Source organism: Phyllostomus discolor, chromosome 4, assembly GCF_004126475.2.
Source record: "Phyllostomus discolor isolate MPI-MPIP mPhyDis1 chromosome 4, mPhyDis1.pri.v3, whole genome shotgun sequence".
Taxonomy (NCBI): Eukaryota; Metazoa; Chordata; class Mammalia; order Chiroptera; family Phyllostomidae; genus Phyllostomus; species Phyllostomus discolor.
Genome location: NC_040906.2, coordinates 37,439,812 through 37,462,791, shown reverse-complemented (window position 1 = coordinate 37,462,791; position 22,980 = coordinate 37,439,812). Strand labels below are relative to the sequence as shown.

Below are 22,980 nucleotides of genomic sequence, written 5' to 3'. Positions count from 1 at the left end.
TTGAAGAAATAATGACTGAAAACTTCCCTAAAACTGGTGAAGGAAAAAGACACACAAGTTTAGGAACATAGAGAGTCTCAAAGAAGATGAACCCAAAGAGGCCCACATAATTCAAATGGCAAAGGTTAAAGACAAAGGATCTTTTTTAATTGTTATTTTATTATATTGTTCCAATTTTTCCCCCTTTGAGCTCCTCTGCCTATCCCTCCCCCACAAACAGATAATTCCCACACTGTTGTCCATGTCCATGGGTTATTCATACATGTTCTTTGACTAGTCCCTTCCACTTCTTTCCACCATTATTGCCCTTACCACTACCCTCTGGCTTCTGTCAGCCTGTTCATGTTTCCCTATCTCTGACTCTATTTTGTTAATTAGTTTATTTTGTTCATTAGATTCCTCTTATAAGTGAGATCTTATGGTATTTGTTTTTCACCAACTGGCTTATTTCACTTAGCAAAATATTCCCCAGTTCCATCCATGCTATTACAAAAGGAGGAGTTCCTTCTTTCTTTCTGTTGCCATTCCATTGTATAAATGTACCACAGTTTTTTGATCCACTTATTTACTGATGAGCACTTAGGCTGTTTCTAGCACTTGTCTATTGAAAATAGTGCTACTGTGAACATTGGGGTGCATAGGTTCCTCTGAATTGGTGTTTGGGGCTTCTTAGGGTATATTCCCAGCAGTGGAATTTGTGGGTCAAAAGATAGTTCCATTTTTAATTTTTTGAGGACATTTCATACTGCTTTCCACAGTGACTGTACCAGTCTTCATTCCCACCAACAGTGCACTAGGGATCCCTGTTCATATCCTCGCCAGCACCTTTGGTTTGTTGATTTATTAACAATGGCCATTCTGACCAGTGTGGACTAGTATCTCATTGTGGTTTTAATTTATATCTCTTTGATGGCTAGTGATGCTGACCATCTTTTCATTTGTCTATGGGCCCTCTGCATGTCCTCCTTAGAGAAATGCCTATTCAGGTCCTTTGCCCATATTTTAATTGGATTATTTGTTTTCCTGGTGTTGAGTCATATGAGTTCTTTATATGAAGGAAAGGTGGTGAGAAGGATGAACAGCATCCATATCTATTGCACATGTCACTCCCAAAGGTAAAGTTGTGATCATCTGGTGGGCAGATCCGGAGCTCTGCATGGACTGAAATGGAGTGTTACAGGGGTTTGACCAGCAAAGTCTTTGTGAGTGGCTTTGATAAGTTCACTGGAAGGTAAGGACATCACTGGAAAGAGCTTGTCTTTTATAGGCACAGAAACATTACAGGTAAATGGATCCAGAAAATCCTCTGGTTCTGTTTGGACCTTCAGAAGTTTGTGATTGTGACTCTTCATATGTCAAGTCAGGTGATCCTTTTGGCCAAATCTCTGTGTACAGTACTGACAGAGGAAGCCCTTTTTCCAATGTACACCACCATATGTCTATGAACATCTTTCTGGGTGTAGAATCGGTGGTCACAATGCTCGCACTGATGCTTTTTTTCTTTAATCCCACCAGATGACCTGCCTGCATGAGGTTTAAGGTGTTCCAGCAGCACTCCTGTGCTTTCAAAAATCTACAAACAGACCTTGCAAGTGAGGTCACCACTTGGTGCAGCATGCAAGGCCATGTGACGTTTGAACTCCAGCTTGGTATTATAGTTCTTGCCACATTCTTCATACTTAAACATCTCTTTGTTTAGGGCCATGTGTATGTAGGCGATTCTTCAGGTGATCTTTTTGGTGAAACATTTTCTCACAAAAATTACACTTGTGGGTTTTCTTAGAAGAATGAGTGGTCAGTGCCTGATGACAGATGGAAAAATACTTGACCTTAGCCAGTCCCACTAGCTCTTTGTGAAAGAGAGAAGAACCCAGTCCTTCCCATTTTGGCCAATCGCAGTGCCCTCCAGCCCACAGAATTTCTACTAATTTTTTCTCATACTTCAGGCTAGATGCAGCAGGCCTGGAAATTGTTTCCTTATGCCTCTTTCTAGCAGCCACTCCAAAGAAAGACTTAAAAACAGCAAGGAAAAGTTAGTTACTTATAAGGGAGCCCCCATAATATTTTCAGCTAATTTCTCAAATGACACATTTCAAACCAGAAAGGATTGGCACAAAATATTCAATGTAATGAAAAGCAAGGTCCTACAACCAAGTTTACTTTACCCAGCAAGGCTGTCTTTAAAAATGGAGAAATAAAGAGCCTCCCAGACCAAACAAACAAACAACCAAAGGAGTTCAACACCACCAAACGAGTATTGTGAGAAATTTTAAAGGGATTTTTTTAAAAGAAGAATAAATTTAAAAAGGAACATTAATGTGTATAATAAAATGGCAATAAAATGTTTACCTATCAATAATCATTTTAAAGGATAAAGGAGAATCAAATGCTCTAATCAAAACACATACAATAGCTTAATGGATAAGGAAACAAGACCCATATATATGCTGTCTACATGAGATCCACCTCAGACCAAAACATACACAGAAACTGAAAGTAGAGGGATTGAAAAAGATGTTATGCAAATGGAAATTTTAAAAAAGCTGGGGTAGTAATACTTATATCTGAAAAAATAGATTTTAAAACAAAGGCTTATAATAAAAGACATAATAAAAGACAAAGAACATTACATAATGATAAATGGATCAATCCAACCAGAATATATAACCCTTGTAAATACGTATGCATCCAGCATAGGAGCACTGAAATATATAAAGCAAATCTTCATATACATAAAGGAGAGATTGATAGTAATAGTCACAGCAGGGGATTTTAACATCAATGGATAGAATTTCCAAGTCCCCCAAAAACCAATGAAGAAACAGTGACCTTAAATGGCACACTAGACCAGGTGGATTTAACTGATATTTTCAGAGCATTTCACGTCAAAGCAGCAGTACATTCTTTTCAAGTGCACATGAAACATTTTCTAAGATAGACCATATGTTAGGACACAAAACAAGTCTCAAAAAATTTAAGAAGATTGAAATCATATCAAGCAACTTCTCCAACTACAATGTTATGAAACTAGAAATCAATTGTAAGAAAAAAACTGTAAAACACACAAGCGCATGGAGGCTAAGTAATAAGTTGCTACACAATCAATGGTCTAACAATGAGATCAGCGAAGAAATCAAAGGATACCTTGAGATAAATGAAAATGAAAACACAACAACCTAAAATCTATGGGACAGAACAAAAGCAGTTTTAAGAAGGAAACTCATAGCAATATAGGCCTCCCTCAAGGAGCAAGGAAAATGTCAAATAAACAATTTAACTTTACAGTTAAGAGAACTAAAAATATGACAACAACAACAAAGCCCAAAGCAAGTAGAAGGAAGAAAGGAAATAATAGAGATAAGAATGGAAATAAACAAAACAGAGTCTAAAAAAATCAGTACAAAATATCAATGAAACCAAGAGCTGGTTCTTTGAAAAGATACACAAGATTGACAAAACTTGAACCAGACAAATCAAGAAAAAAAGAGGACTCAAATAAGTAAAATCAGAAATGAAAGAGAATAGCCGATACCACAGAAATACAAAGGGTTATTAAAAATATTATACACAACTATATGCCAGCATATTGGACAATCTGGAAGGAATTGATATATTCATAGAAACATGTAATCTTCCAAAACTTAATTAAGAAGAAACAGAAAATCTGAACAGATCAATACAACTAATGAAATGGAAGCAGTATGAAAAAAAAAAAGCCTCCCAACAAACAAAAGTCCTGGACTGGATGGCTTCACGGGTGAATTTTATCAAATAGTCAAAACACAACTAACACCTATCCTTTTCAAAGTATTCCAAAAAATTCAAGAGAAGGGAATACTCCCAAACTCATTTTACAAGGTGAGCATTATTCTAATTCTAAAACCAGATAAAGAGACCACAAAGAAAGAAAATTATAGGCCAATATCCCTGATGGACATAAATGCAAAAATCCTTAACAAAATATTAGCAAACCCAATTCAGCAATACATTAAAAAGATCATACACCATGGTCAAGAGGCATTTATTCCTGGGATGCAGGGTTGGTACAATATTCACACATTAATGAACATGACACACCAGATAAAAAAATGAAGGATAAAAATTGTATGATCACATCAACAGATGCAGAAAAAGCATTTGACAACATCTAGCACCTATTTATGATAAAAAAGAAACTCTCAGCAAAGTGGGAATAGAGGGAACATACCTCAACATAATAAAGGCCATATATGATGAATCCACAGCTAGCATCATATTCAACAAGGAAAAACTATAAGTGTTTCCTTTAAGATCAGGAACAAGACAAGGATGTCTACTTTCACTACTCTTATTCAACATAGTACTGGAAGTCCTAGCCACAGCAATGAGACAAGAAAAAAATAAAAGGCATTCATATTGGAAAGGAAGAAGTAAACTCTCTTTATTTGCAGAGGACATAGTACTGTACGTAGAGAATCTTAAAAATTTTACTAAAAAACTACTAGAATTGATAAATGAATTCAGTACAGTAGTAGGATACAAAAATACATATTCAGAAATTGGTTGCATCTTTATATACCAATAATGAACTATCATAAAGGGAAACTAAGAAAACAATCCTGTTTACAATTGCATCAAAAATACCTCAGAATAAATTTAACCAAAGATGTAAAAGACCTGTACTTAGAGAATTACAAGACACTGGTGAGAGAAATTGAAGAAGATACACATAAATATAAGTGTGCACTGTGCTCAAGAATTAACCTAATTAAAATGCCAGTACTACCTAAAGCAATCTATAGATTTAATGCAATTTATGTCTAAATACCAATGGTGTTTTTCACAGGATCAGAACAAATAATCTAAAAATTTATATGGAACCACAAAAGACCCCCAGTAGCCACAGCAAGCTGGAGAAAGAAGAAAAACATCAAAGGTATCACAGCATCTGATATCAAACTATACTACAAGGCCAGGGTAATGAAACCAGCACAGTACTGGCATAAAAACAGACATATAGATCAACGGAACAGAAAGAGAGCCAGAAATAAACCCATGCCTTTATGGTCAATTAATACATAAAAATATACAATGCAGTAAATGCAGTCTATTAAATAAATCATTTTGGAAATATTGGTCAGATACATGCAAAAAAAATGAAACTAGACTTTCTTACATCATATACAAGAGTAAATTCAAAATGGATTAAAAACTTAAATGTTAGACTTGAAACCATAAAACTCCTAGAAGAAAACATAAGCAGTGAAATCTTGGATATTTCTCTTAGCAATATTTTTATAATGTTTCCTCAGGCAAGGGAAACAAAAGAAAAAATAAACAAATGAGACTACATCAAACTAAAAACGTTTTGCACAGCAAAGGAAACCATTAACAAAATGAAAACACAACCTACTGAATGGGAGAATATATGCACCAATGACATCTTGTAAGGGGTTAATATGCAAAATTTATAAAGAACTAATATAACTCAACACCAGAAAAACCAAACATCCAATTAGAAAATGGGCAGAGGACCTGAATATACTTCTCTCCAAAGAGGACATACAGATGACCAATAGACATGAAAAGGTGCTCAAAGTCATAAATTACCAGAGAAATGCAAATTAAAACCACAATGAGATATCACCTCACACCTGTCAGAATGTCTGTCATCAATAAATTAACAAAAATATGTTGGCTAGGATGTGGAGATAAGGGAACCCTAGTGCACTGCTTTTGGGAATGCAGACTGGTGCGGCCACTGTGGAAAACAGTATGGAATTTCCTCAAAAAATTAAAAATTGAACTGCCTTATGACCCAGCAATTCCACTTCTGGATATATATCCAAAAAAGCCCAACACACTAATTGGAAAGAATATATGTACCTGTATATCCACTGCAGTGTTATTTACAATAGCCAAGACATGGAAACAACCTAAGTACCCATCAATAGAAGAGTGCATTAAAAAAGTACATGGAATATTACTTGGACATAAAAAATAAAACCTTACCATTTGTGACAGCATGGATGGACCTAGAGGGTATAATGCTAAGTTAAATAAGTTAGAGAAAGACAGATACTATATGATTTCACTTACATGTGGAATGTAAAGAGCAAAATAAATGAACAAACAAAATAGAAGCAGACTTAATAGATATAGAAATCAGACTGATGGTTTTCAGAGGGGAGGGAGTTTGGGGCAATGAGTGAAAAACATGAAGGAATTAAGAAGTACAAATTGGTAGTCACAAAATAGCCCTGGGGATGTAAAGCATAGGGAATATAGTCAATTATATTGTAATAATTATTATGGTAGCAGGTGTGTACTTGAAACATCAGAGGGCCACTTTTTAAAGTATATGATTTTCTACCAATTTCACTGTACACCTGAAAATAATACAAAATAATATTGAATGTAAACTGTAGTTTAAAAATAAAGATAAATTATAAGTTACTAAGGAAATGTGATATGCCTATTGATGGAATATGTAAAAGACACTGATGTTTATAAAGCATAGGAAAATGTTATATTGATAAATTAAAATGCAGACATTGTATTTCTTGTACAACTGTATTAAATGTCTTTAATACTATCTAAAATTATATATATATTCATAAAAATAGTAGATGGGCTTAAAGGAAATATTTGATTGTGTTTGGGCGGTAAGAATGTGGACAGTTTTATTTTCTCTATTTTTATTTTCTAAATTTTCTAAAAACTCTGAATTTGATTTTATAAAGTGAGAAACAAAAGATGTGTTGATGTGTTGTGTTTTTATATTCTTACATTTTAAAAGATTTCATTAACTGGTTCTTGAATTCATTTGAAGATATGTTAAAGGCTGCGTCTTCTGCTACAATAGCCGAGGTTGCACGTGACAACAGGGATGTTCAGAATGCTATGGCTATGGAAGGAGCCATTCCACCTCTGGTGGCTCTTTTTAAAGGGAAACATCTGAGTGTACAAGTGAAGGGCGCGATGGCTGTGGAATCACTGGCAAGTTACAACCCTTCTATACAGAGAGCTTTTCTGGAAAATTCATTAAGTAAATATCTTTTAAAACTTCTCAAGGTAGGAATTTTGTGATTACTTGTCCTTTTTCTTAGCCAAAGTATTTGATATTGAATTCAGTTCAGTAAAAATAAAACTAAAACCTATTCTAGAATAAACATTTTATAAAACAGATATGCCTACAGTATTAATAAATGTTCATTAAATGAATGAAATATGTTTTAAAATAGGCATTTCAAATAGATGTTAAGGAACAAGGAGCTGTAGCACTTTGGGCCTTGGCAGGACAAACACTGAAACAACAAAAGTATATGGCAGAACAAATTGGATACAACTTTATAATAAATATGCTTTTGTCGCCATCAGCTAAAATGCAGTATGTTGGTAAGTTATTTTCTGTGTATAAATCTACACAATGTGGAACACTGGAAATCAGACATGTTTCTTGTTTTGTTTTTTAAACCAGGAGGTGAAGCAGTCATAGCTCTAAGTAAGGACAGCAGGATACATCAAAATCAAATATGTGAAGGGAATGGAATTGCACCATTGATTCGCTTACTAAGGATTAGTAAACTTGCTGAAGGCACACTTCTGAGTGTCATCAGAGCAGTGGGATCAATGTGTATTGGTTTGTAAATTTATTCCCAATTTTTTAATTATCAAGATACTTCCCATACCCCTCTATCCCCACTGTTAGAGACCTCAACCATATTAAATATGGTTTAATACTTAATTAAATTAAATTTATAGATATAATTTTTATTTCTCCAAGACTTTAATGAGTAAAAGTGGTATAATCCAGATTTTTATATCAGTTTTGCTGTCCACATTTTCCTAGACAAGAGGTCGCCAGTAGAAGTACAGAATAGCTTGTTTTCAAACTCAACAGCTTAGACTGGTTACACACACACACACCCCTTCCTTTTTATCTCTCATCAAATTCATGCTTGCTTGTACATTCTTGACAAATGCAGCATATTTAAAGTATTTTATGTAGGATATAAAATAACTCATAGACACAGACACACAACAGCATGGTAGCTACCAGAGGGAAGGGGGTGGAAGGGCAGTAAAGGAGGCCATATATGTGGTGGTAGATGATTTGACTTTGGGTGGTTGGCACACAGTGTAATATACAGATCATGTATCATAGAAATGTACACCTGAAACCTATATGACCATCCGAACCAAAGTCAACCTAAAAATTTAATAAAATATAAATGAAACTTTAAAATTAAAAAATAAAAAATATAAAATAACTGTTTTATCATCCCTGTATCTAGTTCCAGTATCTTTGTCATTTCTGGGTCTCTTTCTATTGCTTAATTTTTTCCTAATTATGAATCATATTTTCCTGCTCCTTTGCATGTCTAGAGTTTTTTAGGTATGGGTTCTTTTATGTTTTATTGAAATATAATTGACATACAATATTTAAAATAGGTAGTAGGATAAAATACATGATTTAAATGTTCAGTTTGATGAGTTTTGACATAGGCATTCAGCTGTGACACCATTGCAATCAAATAAATGAATATAATCATCACTCCAAAAGATTTTATTGTGTCCCTCTATATTCCCTCCCTCTTTGCAATCCCATCTCCAGATAACCACTGATCTATTTTCTATTACTGTAGTTTAATTTGCATTTTCTAGATTTTTACATAAATGAAATTAATCAGATGTACTCTTTTTACTTCCTTCACTCGGCATAATTATTTTCATCCATGTTATTGTGCATGTCATAGTTCACTTCTTTTTCATTCTGAGTAATATTCCACTATATGGTATGATGGTTAATTTCATGCCTTATTTGATACATACATACATACATACATACATTCATACATATCCTGTTGGTTGTTTCCCTGGAAAACTGTGACTGGTCCATATCAATATACTAGTATTTGTTTATCAATGTACTCATTAGTGGACATTTAGATTGTTTTGTTTCTCAATATTGTAAATAAAGCTGTTATGAGCATTTATGTATAAGTCCTGAGTAGACATGTTTTCATTTCTCTGGGGCAAATACCTAAGAGTAGGATTTCTGGGTCACATGGTAGCTGTATGTTTGACTTTTAAAGACACTGCCAGGCTTTTTCAAAGTAGTGTTATCACTTGGCATTCCTACCAGCAGTGTATAATAGTTCCAGCAGCTTCACTTCCTTGTCAACAGTTAGTATGGTAATTTTAGCCATTCTAGTGTGAGTGTATAGCAAATCTCAATGTAGTTTTTTTTTTAAAGATTTTATTTATTTATTTTTTAGAGAGGGAAGGGAGGGAGATAGAGAGAGAGAGAGAGAAACATCAATGTGCAGTTGCTGGGGGTTATGGCCTGCAACCCAGGCATGTACCCTGGCTGGGAATCGAACCTGGGACACTTTGGTTCCCAGCCCGCGCTCAATCCACTGAGCTACACCAGCCAGGGCTTTCAATGTAGTTTTAACATGCATTTTCCTATAGACTAATGATTTAGAACATCTTTTCATGTGCTTGTTTGTCATTTGTGTATCTTTTCTATTAAAGTGTCTGTTAAAGTATTTTGTCCACTTTTATTGTATTATCTTTTCTTCCAGTTTATAGTGTATCTTTACAGATTTGTTACAAGGTCTTTTGAAGACCAACAGTTTTTATTTTGATTGTTTAATTTACTGATTTTAAAAAGTTTTAGTTTATAGGTTTTGTGTCCTCTTCAAGAACCTCTGCCAAATCCAAAATCAGAAAGGTTTTCTGTTTTCCTGTATATTTTGATGTATGATCCGTTTTTTTTTTAATTTTTTATTGTTCAAGTACAAGTTATCTGCCTTCCTCTCTACCCCTCCCCACCACTCCAGCCCTCCCCCCACCTCCTTCCCCTGTTTCCACCCCCCTTGTTATTGTTCATGTGATATTTTACTATCCACTTTAGTACTATATATTGAAAAGATTATATTTCCTCCATATATTTTAGGCACCTTTGTCAAAAATCAGTTGACTAAGTATTTGTGGGTCTGTTTTTGGACTCCATTCTGTCTACTTGTCCATTTGTGTATCTTTATGCTTTACCTACTGTCACAATTACTAGAGATTTACAGTAAATCTTGAAAGTGGGCAGTATTAAGTCCTTAAACCTTTTTCAAAGTTCTTTTGGGAATCCCAGGTCCTTTGTATTTCCATACAATTTAAAAAATTAATCTTTCAATTTCTTAAAAAGGTCTTCTGTTATTTGATTGGAATTACATGTAATCTATAAATAAATTTGGGGAGAACAAACATCCCAACAATATCAAGTCTTCCAATATGTAAACATGGTGAATCTCTCCATTTATTTAGGTCTTCTTATATCTCTCAGCAATGCTTTGTAACTTCCAACATACAATTTTTGCATATATTTTACCCATTTTATCTTAAATATTTCATTTTAAAATCATGAGTAATAAATTCTGATTGAATGCTGGACATTGTAAGTTTAAATTGAAAGATGCTGAATCTTACTGTCTTCCTTTAAAGGGTCAGGCTCCATTCTGGGATCTGTTTGACCCTTTTGCAGCTAGCTTTTAAGCTTTGTTAGGACAAGTCTACAGCAACCTTCACTCTGGAACTAACTTAACCCTAGTATTAAGACGATACTTTTCCTTGGACCTGATCATAGCCCCCTTGTATTATGAGGTATCTGGACTCTGGCCAGTAGGAACACAAACCATCCCGAGCCCTGTGTGAGCTCTGAGAACTATTCAGCCATTGCTTGTAGTGGTTCTTTCTCCAGTTTAATGGAGTTTCATCCCATCATTACCATGTGAAGTTCCAGTCAAAGAATTGGGTGTATTCTTCATATAACAACACCATTATTATCATAACAACTATCAAAAATACTCATATTTTGAGACCCATCTGTAGTATCTTCACCCTTTGAAATCCCCTTTCCTATCCCTTTCCCACCTACTCTGAAGTGAGCAATCCCTCTTCTGTGCTCCTACTGTACTTTTCTATATCTCTATTAAAGCACTTATTACACAGTATTGAAATCATGTACTTAAATAGTTGCTTTCCCTATAGAATATAAACTCCTTGAGGGCAGACATTCTAATTCCTCTTTTTAGCCCTAATTCCTGTCTCAGTGCCTAATGATTTGGCATTCAATACCCGTCGGTTGAATGAAGAATGTTCATGTAATAAGTGTTTGTATATGTCCCTGGGCAGCCAGTGAGTGAGTCAGAGACAAGGACACAAATCTGTTCTTTGTTCCTTCTATTTCGCCCAATTCCATCAAACCTCCCCAGACCAATAAGTAGGTGGTTTCTCTTTATTGTTTATGGAGAGGCCCAATCTTGCATTTGTATTTAAGTTTATAAGCCTACTTTATATGTGTTGTGACATTTATGACAATTAGATTCACTAGAAAGAGAATTTTTAAGTTTCTTCACTGAGATCAGGCCTATTTTAAAGTAGTAGGTTAAAAAAGAAGACAGTAAGATTATCTTTTAGTATGTGTATTTAGGGAATCCAAAAATTTGTAATATTTAGGGAAGTTAGAATATTTAATCTATTTATTCTTATAAAAACAAACATTATGGAAAAACAGTAGCATCACAGGCTTCAGTATCTTGCACATAATTCTCCAATAGATGACAGCTATTATATTATTATTCTTTGATAGTCTAGCATTTCTAATTTGTTTTGTGACTATTAGAAAACTATGTACACTTTTGCCCTGGCTGGTGTAGCTCAGTGGATAGAGCGCGGGGTGCGAACCAAAGTGTCGCAGGTTCGATTCCCAGCCAGGGTACATGCCTGGGTTGCAGGCCATAACCCCCAGCAACCGCACATTGATGTTTCTCTCCCTCTCTCTCTCTCTCTCTCTCTATCTCCCTCCCTTCCCTCTCTAAATAAATAAATAAATAAATAAATAAATAAATAAATAAAAATTTTAAAAAAAGAAAACTATGTACACTTTTAACAGTACATTTTCCATTAAACTTTGCCTTTTGAAAACAATTCAGATAAATTAGTGTAGATATAGCATTTCTTTTGGTAATTTACGAATCACATTTTTTATAAGAGAACAAACCCTCTTATATTTATTTACTTTTCAAGAAGTTTAAATCCCTGAGGAGCACAAAATTACATGGATTCCATGTCCAATGGCCTTCTCAAGAGGTTGCTTTGGAACTTGGCACGAACCATGCCACTGGTTCCCATGAGAATGAGTTACCTTCCCCCAGACTACTCGAGTTTTGTTCAGTTTGGCAACAAAAGTCATTGTGCTGTTCTTTATTTAGTACATCAGCACATCTCTTGCCTAGATGGAATTCAGTTTCATCTCGAGCATAAACACCTTCTGTTTTAAGAAGAGCTGTGTGCTCCCTCTGGTTCCAGAGACCCCATTCATGTCTGGACCACAGCCTTCCAGACATGTTTGTCGTGTAGAAGCCCTGTTCAAACAGGCCTGCACAGTTCAGAAGCAACAACACCACTTACCTCCACAGGCTCCAATCTGGTGGAAAGAGTTTACTAATGTATTATGCTAGGACACGTTATTAATCAAGCATATCAACCTGTGTTGGACTTGGCCATTTCCAAGATGGAAAAAAGTTTCTTATTGATAATGTGGATCCTTGCAGGTGTCGCCCATACAAGCAATCCCATTAGTCAACAATTTATTGTAGATGAAAATGCTTTTCCAGTACTTATTCAACTACTAAGAAATCACCCTTCTCCCAGCATTAAGGTATGCATAACATTTTAAGGATTTTTTTCCTGATATGGTAAAAATGAACATAAATGAGTTTTTAAGAATAATTTGTATCTTTATGAAAACTTCACAAGCTTAATAAAAATATTTGACTTTTAAATAAAATTCTAGAAGTTTTAAACAAAAAAGTTGCCACAAAGATAGTAAATTTTATTAAAATATTTCTTTAAAATATGTCTTATATCCTCACTCATCAAACAAGTTTTATTCCTCAGATGTTTGATTATTCACAGAATTTATTCCCTACTTCCTCAGATATTGGTTGCTAAAAATTGGGTGGGGGGTGTGTGTGCTTTATGCAGCAAAATTTTTCAAATATAAGTGAATCCTGTCATTGCTACATCATCAAAACAGCCCTACCTTCTACCTAACAGCCTGTTTTAGCTGGCAGCAACAGCCTTCTCAAGGGTGAACATTACTAAGAATTACTAAGAGTTGTTGAAGAGTCATTTACTCTTCCTTTTACTTCTAGTAGAATGCCTTTAATAAAACGGCATTGACCTCTACTTAAACCCTTTTACTGAAGCTTTGGAAATTGAGGCCAGGCACAAAATGGTAACAACAAAAACATATATTTTCTCTTCAAAATTTGGTATGGGCTCCACTGGAAATGAGAAAATAGAAATAGCCAAAGTAGAAAATATGTAAGTAAACATAGCATTATTTCTTTTAAGGAATGTATTTGTTATCAGAAAAGATGCTGTAAGGTTTGTGGCTTTTCTTGCTATGAAATAGATTTATTACAGAAGTTGAATTAGGGGGAAAAAAGAAAGAGGCATATGCTGGTGGTTTTTTTGCTTGAATTATAGTAAAAACTACACTGGCTTTCAAAGTATAAATAAATCTTATAAGATTATGCAAAATGCTACATAAAAATACATTTTTATTTTAAATGTGCATTTTCATGATTGCATCCATCTATATTTCAGTATATATTTTCAATAAATTCTTAAACTTGTTGAATCAGAACACAAATACTTTTCCTCAAGTGAAATTCTATAGTAAACAAAACACTTTTGCAATATTCATGCTTTTCTAATTCATAACATTTTTCATAGAAATGCATAGTGTAACAACTTAAAAAACTTAACTTTGAATCCTAATAATAGGCAATGTTCATTTACATCAGAATGTGCAATAAATGACTGCAGATATAGAGAAGTATTCATTAATACTACTCCTCAGTACTTTGCTTAAACTGATAGGCATTCCATTAAAGTCTTACAATTCAAAGGTAGGGAGCTAACAAGCAATTCAAAACAGCTTTATAACCCATGCCAAGAAATTTTTAAAAATATTTAGATATAGAAGGGATACACCTATGCCCTCAAATGGAGTTTTGTGGTCATGCCAGCACAGAGAAGAAGGAATTTTCCCAGCTGTTCACAATGATAAGGGACATTCCACCAAAAGTTGTAAATACCACTCTCTAAGTACTAGTGAGAGAATTAGAATCAATGGATTTCATAGTATCTTTGAGTTAATGTATCCACTATAAATTTGTATAATAAAAATGTCATTTTGATAAAGCATAAATGAAAAATAAGTTAATTTCTGAAAACCACATATTTAGGTTGAAGTGGCATTTTCCTTGGCATGCCTTGTCCTAAGGAATGATGAGTTGCAGAATATATTACAAGAAAATGAAGGATTTAAGTATGCTGATGTCCTTTATCTTCTTCACTCACAAGATAAGGTAATATCTTTATGAAACATTAAAGATCATTTAGAAAAAAATGTTTTTAGGTCACATGCTCAAATTATCATCAAGTCTTTTTCATGGCGATATTCAAATGTGTTACTTAAGAAATGTAAAATCTCTTCAATAAGTCGTTTGTAATGATGAGATGATACTGTTCCATATTTTTCATATTTAGCACATTTCATTTTTGACATGTAGCAATTTTATACATTGGGACAAACCAAACATCACATCTCTTCTATCCTGAATCCATCAAATCTGTAACCTAATTTTGTAACCTTTCAACCCTCAGTTTTCTGCTGCTTACCCAATATGCTAGAATGGTGCTTCTCAGTCTATTTGTGATAAAGAAATAGCTTTTCCTCACCAATCCAATATTATTTTTTTAAAAAAGACAGACTTTAAATTTTGAAATACTTTTAGACTTTCAAAAAAATTGCAAAAATATTTAATAGAGTGTTCTGGTACACCTCTCATCTAGTTTTCCTGGATGTCAATCAGGAAATGAACATTGATACATTACTATTAACCAATATGCAGACCTTATTTAAATTTTGCCTATTTTTAAACAATGTCCTTTTTCTGCTCCAGAATCCATCAGAGATTCCACATTGCATCTAGTTGTCATGCCTTTTTAGTATCTTTCAATCCGTGAAACTCAGTCCTCAGTATTTCAGGATTTCATACCTTTCATGATCTTGACATGTATGAGGAGTCCGGGCCAGTTATTTTGTAGAATGTCTCTCAATTTGTTATCTGATGTTTTCTCATGATTCAATTGAGGTGATGATTTTGATAAGAATACCATAAAAATGACATGGTCTTCTTCACTCATCTTCCCAGTGCATCCTTTCAGGAGGTACATGATATTGACATGTCTTACAACTGGCAATGTAAACTTGTTAAAGTGGTGTTTGCCATATTTCTCACTGTAAAGTTACTGTTATTCCCATTGCAATTAATAAGTATCTTGAGGTGAGACACTTTGAGGCTATGCAAATATGCTGGTTTGCATTGTACCTTTACTCACCAATTTTAACATACACTGATGCAACAGTGAATACTGTGGCACTTGCCTAATGGTGATTTTTTTTAAAATCCCTCTTTCCTTCTACATTTATTAATTGGCATTTCACTGTAAGAAAGAGCCATTTTAAAAAATGTTTATTCTAGCCTTGGCTGGCGTAGCTCAGTGGATTTAGTAAGGGCTGTGAACCAAAGTGTCACAGGTTTGATTCCCAGTCAGGCCACATACCTGGGTTGCAGACCACGGCCCCCAGCAGCCGCACATTGATGTTTCTCTCTCTCCCTCTCTCTCTCTCTCTCTCTCTCTCTCTCTCTCTCTCTCTCTCTCTCTCTCTCTCTCTCCCTTCCCTCTCTAAAAGTAAATAAATAAAATCTTTAAAAAAATGTTTATTCTCAGTTTCTGTAAATCTGTTGTCAATCATTTTGTGGATTGTCACTGGTCCATTGGCCACAGTTTGAATAGCACAAACCCTAGAAAAACTCAGGGACTTCTGTTACCTACAGTGCATTTGGCAATTAGGGAAGAAAATTGCCAATTATGTCCCTCTCAGTCCTGGGAGATTTGGGGAGGAGAAAGAAAGGTTGTAAGGGGAGAAATGAAGTCACTACATTATTTGTTTTAATAGAGAATTTTAATTTACGGCAGTTCACAAAAGATAGAGAAGTTCTGCTTTAATAAGATAAGGAATAATAGGGTGAGGAGGTTGAATTCATATCTGACTCTCCAAGTCACCTTTCTTCTCTCTCTGTTCCTTTCACATTTTAGTCTCATTACCCCACTCCTCAGGCCACACTTCTCACTTTTGCTCTACTACCCATTGCACTATCAATCATTCTCTTTTTCCTTCCAGTCTGTTACCACCTGTTTCTAATACCTTTCTTCTTGCCTGTGGCCTAGTGACTATTTAGTGTGCATACAATTTTTATTGTGGAAAATTTCAAACAACTCATGGTCAGTCTTATTTCCTCTATATACCTACTTGCTATCCCTATGTTATTTTTGAATCAAATATCAGGCATCGTATAATTTTATCTGTAAACATTTCAGTATATAACATTTTAATATGATTCATAGTGGCAGAAGAAAACTCAGTAAGATTAGTGGTTCTCTTTCTCTCTGTACTATACTGTTCAAATAAAATATTAAAAATAAGATTTTGTCATAATATTCTATCTTCTGCGCCTATCTGGAAGGTCTATGATACTTGTTCATCTATGGCAAACAGACTGTCTTTAAAGGAGAATTGATTTTTGCTCTTTTCCCAGTCCCAGAATATTAAAATGTGATCTTCTTTACGCCCTGGCTGGCGTAGCTCAGTGGACTGAGCACGGGCTGCGAATCAAAGTGTCGCAGGTTCGATTCCCAGCCAGGGTACATGCCTGGGTTGCAGGCCATAACCCCCAGCAACCACACATTGATGTTTCTCTCTCTATGTCTCCCTCCCTTCCCTCTCTAAAAATAAATATAAAAACAAAATATTAAAAAAATAAAAGACTATATTAAAAAAAAGAAATCATTGTTAATTCCCTCTTAAATAGAATTTTACAAATGAACTTATTTTAAGAGATGATAATCATTCCACAATGCATAAAATACAATATATAGCCTGTTATACATGGGAAGTTCTGATTTATCAACTCATTACTTTGAAATGTTGAAAATAAAAATATATTGAGACAAATTAGTTGAGTGTAAGTGAAATTACAAAGTTTCCTATTGCCATTTTGGTATTCAATTATATAATCAGTAATCTAACATTTCCTTTAAAAATTAATTTTTTTTCTCTTTTCTTCTCTCCAATATCACAACCTAATTCTTTATTTTCTGAGGTAACTGTTTTTATTTGTTTTCCCCAATATAGTAATGTCATATTTTACTCCCAGCAATAAGAATGCAATATATTATAATGGGCAAGAATTCAAAACCTATTACCTTGATAACCTGATAAATGAAGTTAAGGATAATGCATGTTTCCTTTATTTCCAGGATATTTGTTTAAGAGCAGGCTATGCATTGACCCTTTTTGCCTTCAATAATCGCTTTCAACAATATTTAATGTTGGAAAGTGGAATAATGACCATATCAATTTTTGAACCTTTTCTTGAATCAACAGTTGAAACCGAGAAGGCAATGGCAGCATTTCAGGTATAAAATTAGAGGTTAAATCTTCAACAAATGTCTTTTTAGTGAAAAGTAAAAAATTTTAAGTATATTTTATTGATTATGCTATTACAGTTTTCCCAATATTCTCCCCTTTATCCTCCCTCTGCCCTGCACCCCTCAACCCTCCTTCATTGCTCCCTCTAGTTCATTTTCATGGGTGGTACATGTAAGTTCTTTGAGTTCTCTGTTTCCTATACCGTTTTTGACCTCCTCCCATCTAATTTATGCCTACCAATTATGCTTCTTCTTCTTCCCTGTACCCTTTCCCCCATTCGTCCCTTTCCTGTCCTTACTGAAAACCTTTCATGTGATTTCCATTTCTCTGATTCTGTTCCTGTTCTAGTTGTTAGCTTAGTTTTAGTTTTCACTGTTTTTCTTTTTTGTAGGTTCATTTGTTGATAGTTTGTGAGTTTGTTGTCATTTTACTATTCATATTTTTTATCTTCTTTTTCTTAGATAAGTCCCTTTAACATTTCATATCATAATGGCTTGGTGACAATGAGCTCCTTTAATTTGACCTTATCTGGGAAACACTTTATCTGCCCTTCCATTCTAAATGAAAGCTTTGCTGGGTAGAGTATTCTTGGATGTAGGTCCTTGCCTTTCATGACTTCAAATACTTCTTTCCAGTCCCTTCTTCCCCGCAAGATTTCTTTTGAGAAATCAGCTGATAGTGTAATGGGAACTCCTTTGTAAATAACTCTCTCCTTTCCTATTGCTGCTTTTAAGACTCTCTCTTTATCTTTAATCTTGGGTAACTTAATGAAGAAGTGCCTTGGTGTGCTCCTCTTTGGTTCCAAATTCTTTGGGACTCTCTGGGCTTCCTGGACTTCCTGGAAGTCTATTTCCTTTGCCAGATTGGGGAAATTTTCCTTCATTATTTGTTCAAATAAATTTTCAATTTCTTGCTCTTGTTCTTCTTCTGGCACCCCTATAATTCGGATATTGGAACGTTTCAAGTTGTCTCAGAGATTCCTATGTCTCTCTTCATTTTTTTGAATTCTTTTTTCTTCATTCTGTTCTAGTTGGATGTTTTTTTCTTCCTTTTGTTCCAAATAGTTAATGTGAGTCCTGGTCTCCTTCCTGTCACCGTTGGTTCCCTCAATATTTTGGTTTATTTCCTTTTGGGTACCTTTCATGTGTTTATTTTGCAACCAAGCTCAATCAGTTCTGTGAGCATTTTGATTACCAGGGCTTTAAACTCTCCATCAGATAAGTTGGTTATTTCCTTATCACTTAGCTCTGAGGTTTTGCTCTGTTCTTTCATTTGGGACATATTTCTTTGTCTTGGCTCACCTGTTAAGTTGTAAGGGGGTGGGGCCTTAGGTATTCACCAGGGCAGGGTAACCCTCTTTGCTGTGCTGGGGCACTGCCTGTGGGGGAGGGGCCAGAGAGGGAACAATGCAGCTCCCCCATCTATCTCTAGCCCACTTTCCAATGAACTCTTATGTGAGACTGGGAGTATCTTCCACTGTGGCCATAGTCCACAGCCACCTCTGAGTCTCAGTTTCCCATTCAGTCAGCCCCGCCTGCAGTCTACCACCTCACTGTAGCCAGCTCTGTCTGCGAGGTCCACTGCGCCTCTGCGGTTTCTCTCCACCTGCAGCCTTACTGGTCTGGTTGTTCTGGTTGACTATATCTTCAATTCCTTGGTTGTCGGAGTTCTGTGCAGTTAGATTTTTCTGGCATTTCTGGTTGTTTATTGATTTTAGATTGGTTGCTATCCTCCTTTTGGTTGTGTGAGGAAGGAAGGGTTTCTACCTATGCCTCCATCTTGGCCAGAACTCTGGTCCAAAAAGTAGAAAAATTTTTGAATCTGAAAAAATGTTTATTGATCTGTAAAATTCACATTTTTCACAACAGCCCCTTTCACATCATAAAAACCCTATTATCTACAAGGATTTCTTCATTTATATAGAACTTTACAAGTTAAAATGGAATATTTGCTTTTGTACATCATTTGATGTTTATAAGACCATGTCATATTGATAGACAGGTAGCAGTATTTTAGTCACCTGCATATTACAAGGGAGGAGGCAGAGAAACATGGTAGTATCCTACTCAAGTTTTCTAACTGCACATCTTTAGCTGATCACCCGATTCTTCAGCCTATGACAGCTAGATGTATCTGGGTTCTTCTAAGTCTTATTCTCTCTCTTCTTTTTCTACCCTATGACCTTTAGGAGCAGTATTTCCCATGAACCCATACTTCAAGGATATGAAAGTTACAAACATTGTAGAAAGAATACTAAGGCCTACCATAGTCAATAAAATGATCAGACAGGGACAAGTGTTTGAACTCCTACCCCTGTCACTTGCTTCTCTTCTATTCAATCAGATCAAATTACCCCTCTTACCTTCCAGAGAAGTACTAAATCAATCAATCCATCAATTAATTACAGAAACTGAGAGGAAAATGTTCAATAATTCTATGCTTATTTTTTTGTTTTTAGATTATTATATTAGCTAAAGTCATTATAGACATGGACCATATTACTTTGTCTTCAAGAGGCGTTACTATTTTAGTCGATTGTTTGCATTCAGTTCAGTCCGCTACTATTGTATTGACAGGTGAGAAATAACTAGAATCTAATTGTATCCACATACATCTATTTAAAAAAATGTTTTTGTAACCAGAGCAATAATAAGATAATAAGCCTGATACTCTGTCACACAGTTTGGAGAATGAGTCTACATGTAAGTCTTGAACAGTGTCACATTGATAGGCAGGTAGTAGTGTTGAATAATGTAAGTCTTTTCTGTACCCCAAATAGGAGCAGAGTAACTCTGAACATGGCCTTTTTTATTTCTTCACATACTTTTTCAAACCCTAATGATTTTTTCCAGAATATAAAATTAGAATTCAACTATGAGTTACTAACAAAATTTACACACTGATTTATAATAGTGGCCAATTTATACTGACATACCTGTGTCTGGTGCCCTTTTGACCAAATGGACATATTTGGCTAACATTTAAGAGTTCTCTACATTGATATTCAATATAGCAAAGCAAAATGGTCCAACAGAGTTCTTGACACAATTCTAATTGGGTAACTATATCTACTCCAGATTCATCTCTCCGGATAATCAATAAGTACTTTACTGACTTCATATATCCCTGTCAACACAACATAAAATAGTATCAAAACAATAGTCATTTACGATTTGGAGTAAGTTACAATTTGGAGTAACTACCACCAAAATCTGAAACAGATCACTGAAACGGATCACTGAAGGCAGTGAAGGAAGCTCCACTTGTTGCCATAGAATAAATTATATTTTCATGTTGTATATTTACTTGGCATGTAAAGAAATTCAAGCAAAAGAAAACTTTCTGATGGAAACTACCTAGGGAAGAAACATGTTTTTAAAAAGTTATTAAACATATTTTTCTCTAAGTAACAATAATCCTATGACTCTGAAAAACAAATGTAATGGGTTTAATTTTGCTCCATTAAGTGTTGTGTGGAAGAAATGCCACATTATAATAGCTTTCAAATATTAATTTCCCCAGGCCGGTAAGAATTTAATCCCCCAAATTACTGGGTTTTCTCAGCACTCCATCAGAGTTATACACATGTCCAGAGTCATATGCATGTCAGAGGCATCTCAAGCAGAGCAGGCTATTCTTGTCTCAGGTATACCATAAAATAAGTGATGTGCTCAATGTCTAAGTCCACATGGTCCCCAGAAGAGGCTCCAAAGGTATAGATGTTTTGCAGAGACTGGAATTTCTGTTGCCAAGTGTCCCGTTTTCTTACATGTACCACTTAACTATTATCCAATTCAAGTTCCTGTTTCTACTATGTCCTTCTTAGTCTAGACTCTTTGCCCTCCTCCATTTGCTCCCTATTTCTCACTCTGCAGGTTTAAAGACACCTCTCTCCCTTCCTGCTAGTGTATGCCCTCAATAAACTCAGGCTTTTTAAAATATAAGCCTGAAAGAAAGGTTAAATTTAGACATTTTTTTCTCTAGGCTATACAACTCAGCCCTCCCCATCCTTAGGCAATAAATTCAAAGGTCTTCTTGGTTTATAGTGGTGGGAAAAAAATAAAACAAAAACCCAGTCAATACCTCAACAAAGTATCTACCCACAAATGTAAAAATACATTTACTTATATCTTAAAAGTTGTGTTATACTTATACTAACACAGCAATATTATGAAAGAATATCACAAGAGAACTCTAAAATTAAAACAAGAATTTGAATGAAATAGATTTATGTTGGTAGTTGCACATTTATTTAATTACTGAATCACTTATTTTTAATCCTAAAACACTTATTTTCATGGCAAAAATTTCAGTGACTTTAATCTTCAATAAGCAACATAATTTTGATTTTAAAATACCATTAAGCTTTTCTTAACTCAGAGCCATTTGAACTTCAAAAAGGACATATCAAGTTTCCTTATTATTTTTTTAGTTGTGTCTCTACATATTGTTTTCTTAAGGTATGTCAATGTTCATAGTCATTAAAAAGAAAAAGCCCTAAAACCTCAAAACAAAACATATTCTGAAACCACAAGGAAGAAAACCTCTAATTTTCAAATATTCCCTCTCTTAAATAAGTTCACTTAACTTTTAGTCCTTGTGACAGAAAACCAAACCATAATTATGGGGAAAGTTTATTCTAAACTTGACATACAAATGCTTTTCCTCAGCACTTGTGACTCAAACCTCCTTAATCCAATGTGCCAATAATCAAAAGCACAGTGTATCAGTTTATATCAAGTAACACATGCATTTTTTCTTGTTTAATTTTTAGGGAATTTAATAGCTAGCCTGGCTCATTCTAGAGCTGGTATTCCAGAAGCATTTACCACACTAGGGACAATCCAACGGCTCTGTTATCATTTGTACTCAGAAAAAGAAGAGGTAAAGACTAAAATTGAATCTTCTAAAACTGTAATTTGCCTCTCTCATTTCTGTGGGCTAATTCCTCCACAGGTTGAGTGTGATATACAATAGTTCATGTTACTAACTGAAAATGAAATTACTTCTCTACTACTGTATCTGCCATCCACAATCCTGGTTCCCACAAAATGTGAAAATTTGTTTTAACTTTGGTATTTAAGAGTCAATCTACAAATTACTGCATTGATGATACAGAAATTTATAATTAAAATATATATGGAAAGTCTCACAAAATTTTGTGATCTCACTGTCATTTCTATGATTATTTGGAATGAATGAAAGTGGAATTTATTGGACAGTTTTCCTTATCTGCCAAGCAGGCTTAGCAATGAGGGTGTGTGAAGAAAGCCAGGATGGCCAGTAGTGGTGTGCCTCTGAATGTCCCCCTACGCTTTTCGCCCCACGTGGAAGGAAGTGTTTCTCCAGTTTAGGGTAGGCTGGAATCA

At 34.8% G+C, this 22,980-nt stretch overlaps 1 protein-coding gene and 1 pseudogene across 1 annotated transcript in view; one reads left to right on the top strand and one right to left on the bottom strand.

The window, feature by feature from the left end:
- The window catches only part of ANKAR (ankyrin and armadillo repeat containing), a 64,495-nt gene that overhangs the window by 35,715 nt on the left and 5,800 nt on the right, over positions 1-22,980 (top strand). Inside the window, exons 14-21 of the mRNA XM_028510684.2 lie at positions 6,812-7,053; positions 7,224-7,377; positions 7,460-7,621; positions 12,594-12,700; positions 14,298-14,420; positions 17,440-17,598; positions 20,070-20,187; positions 22,386-22,495. Coding sequence (XP_028366485.1) covers positions 6,812-7,053; positions 7,224-7,377; positions 7,460-7,621; positions 12,594-12,700; positions 14,298-14,420; positions 17,440-17,598; positions 20,070-20,187; positions 22,386-22,495 — 1,175 coding nt within the window. The remainder of the gene's footprint in view (positions 1-6,811; positions 7,054-7,223; positions 7,378-7,459; positions 7,622-12,593; positions 12,701-14,297; positions 14,421-17,439; positions 17,599-20,069; positions 20,188-22,385; positions 22,496-22,980) is intronic.
- Positions 1,003-5,422, bottom strand: LOC114494011 (annotated as a pseudogene).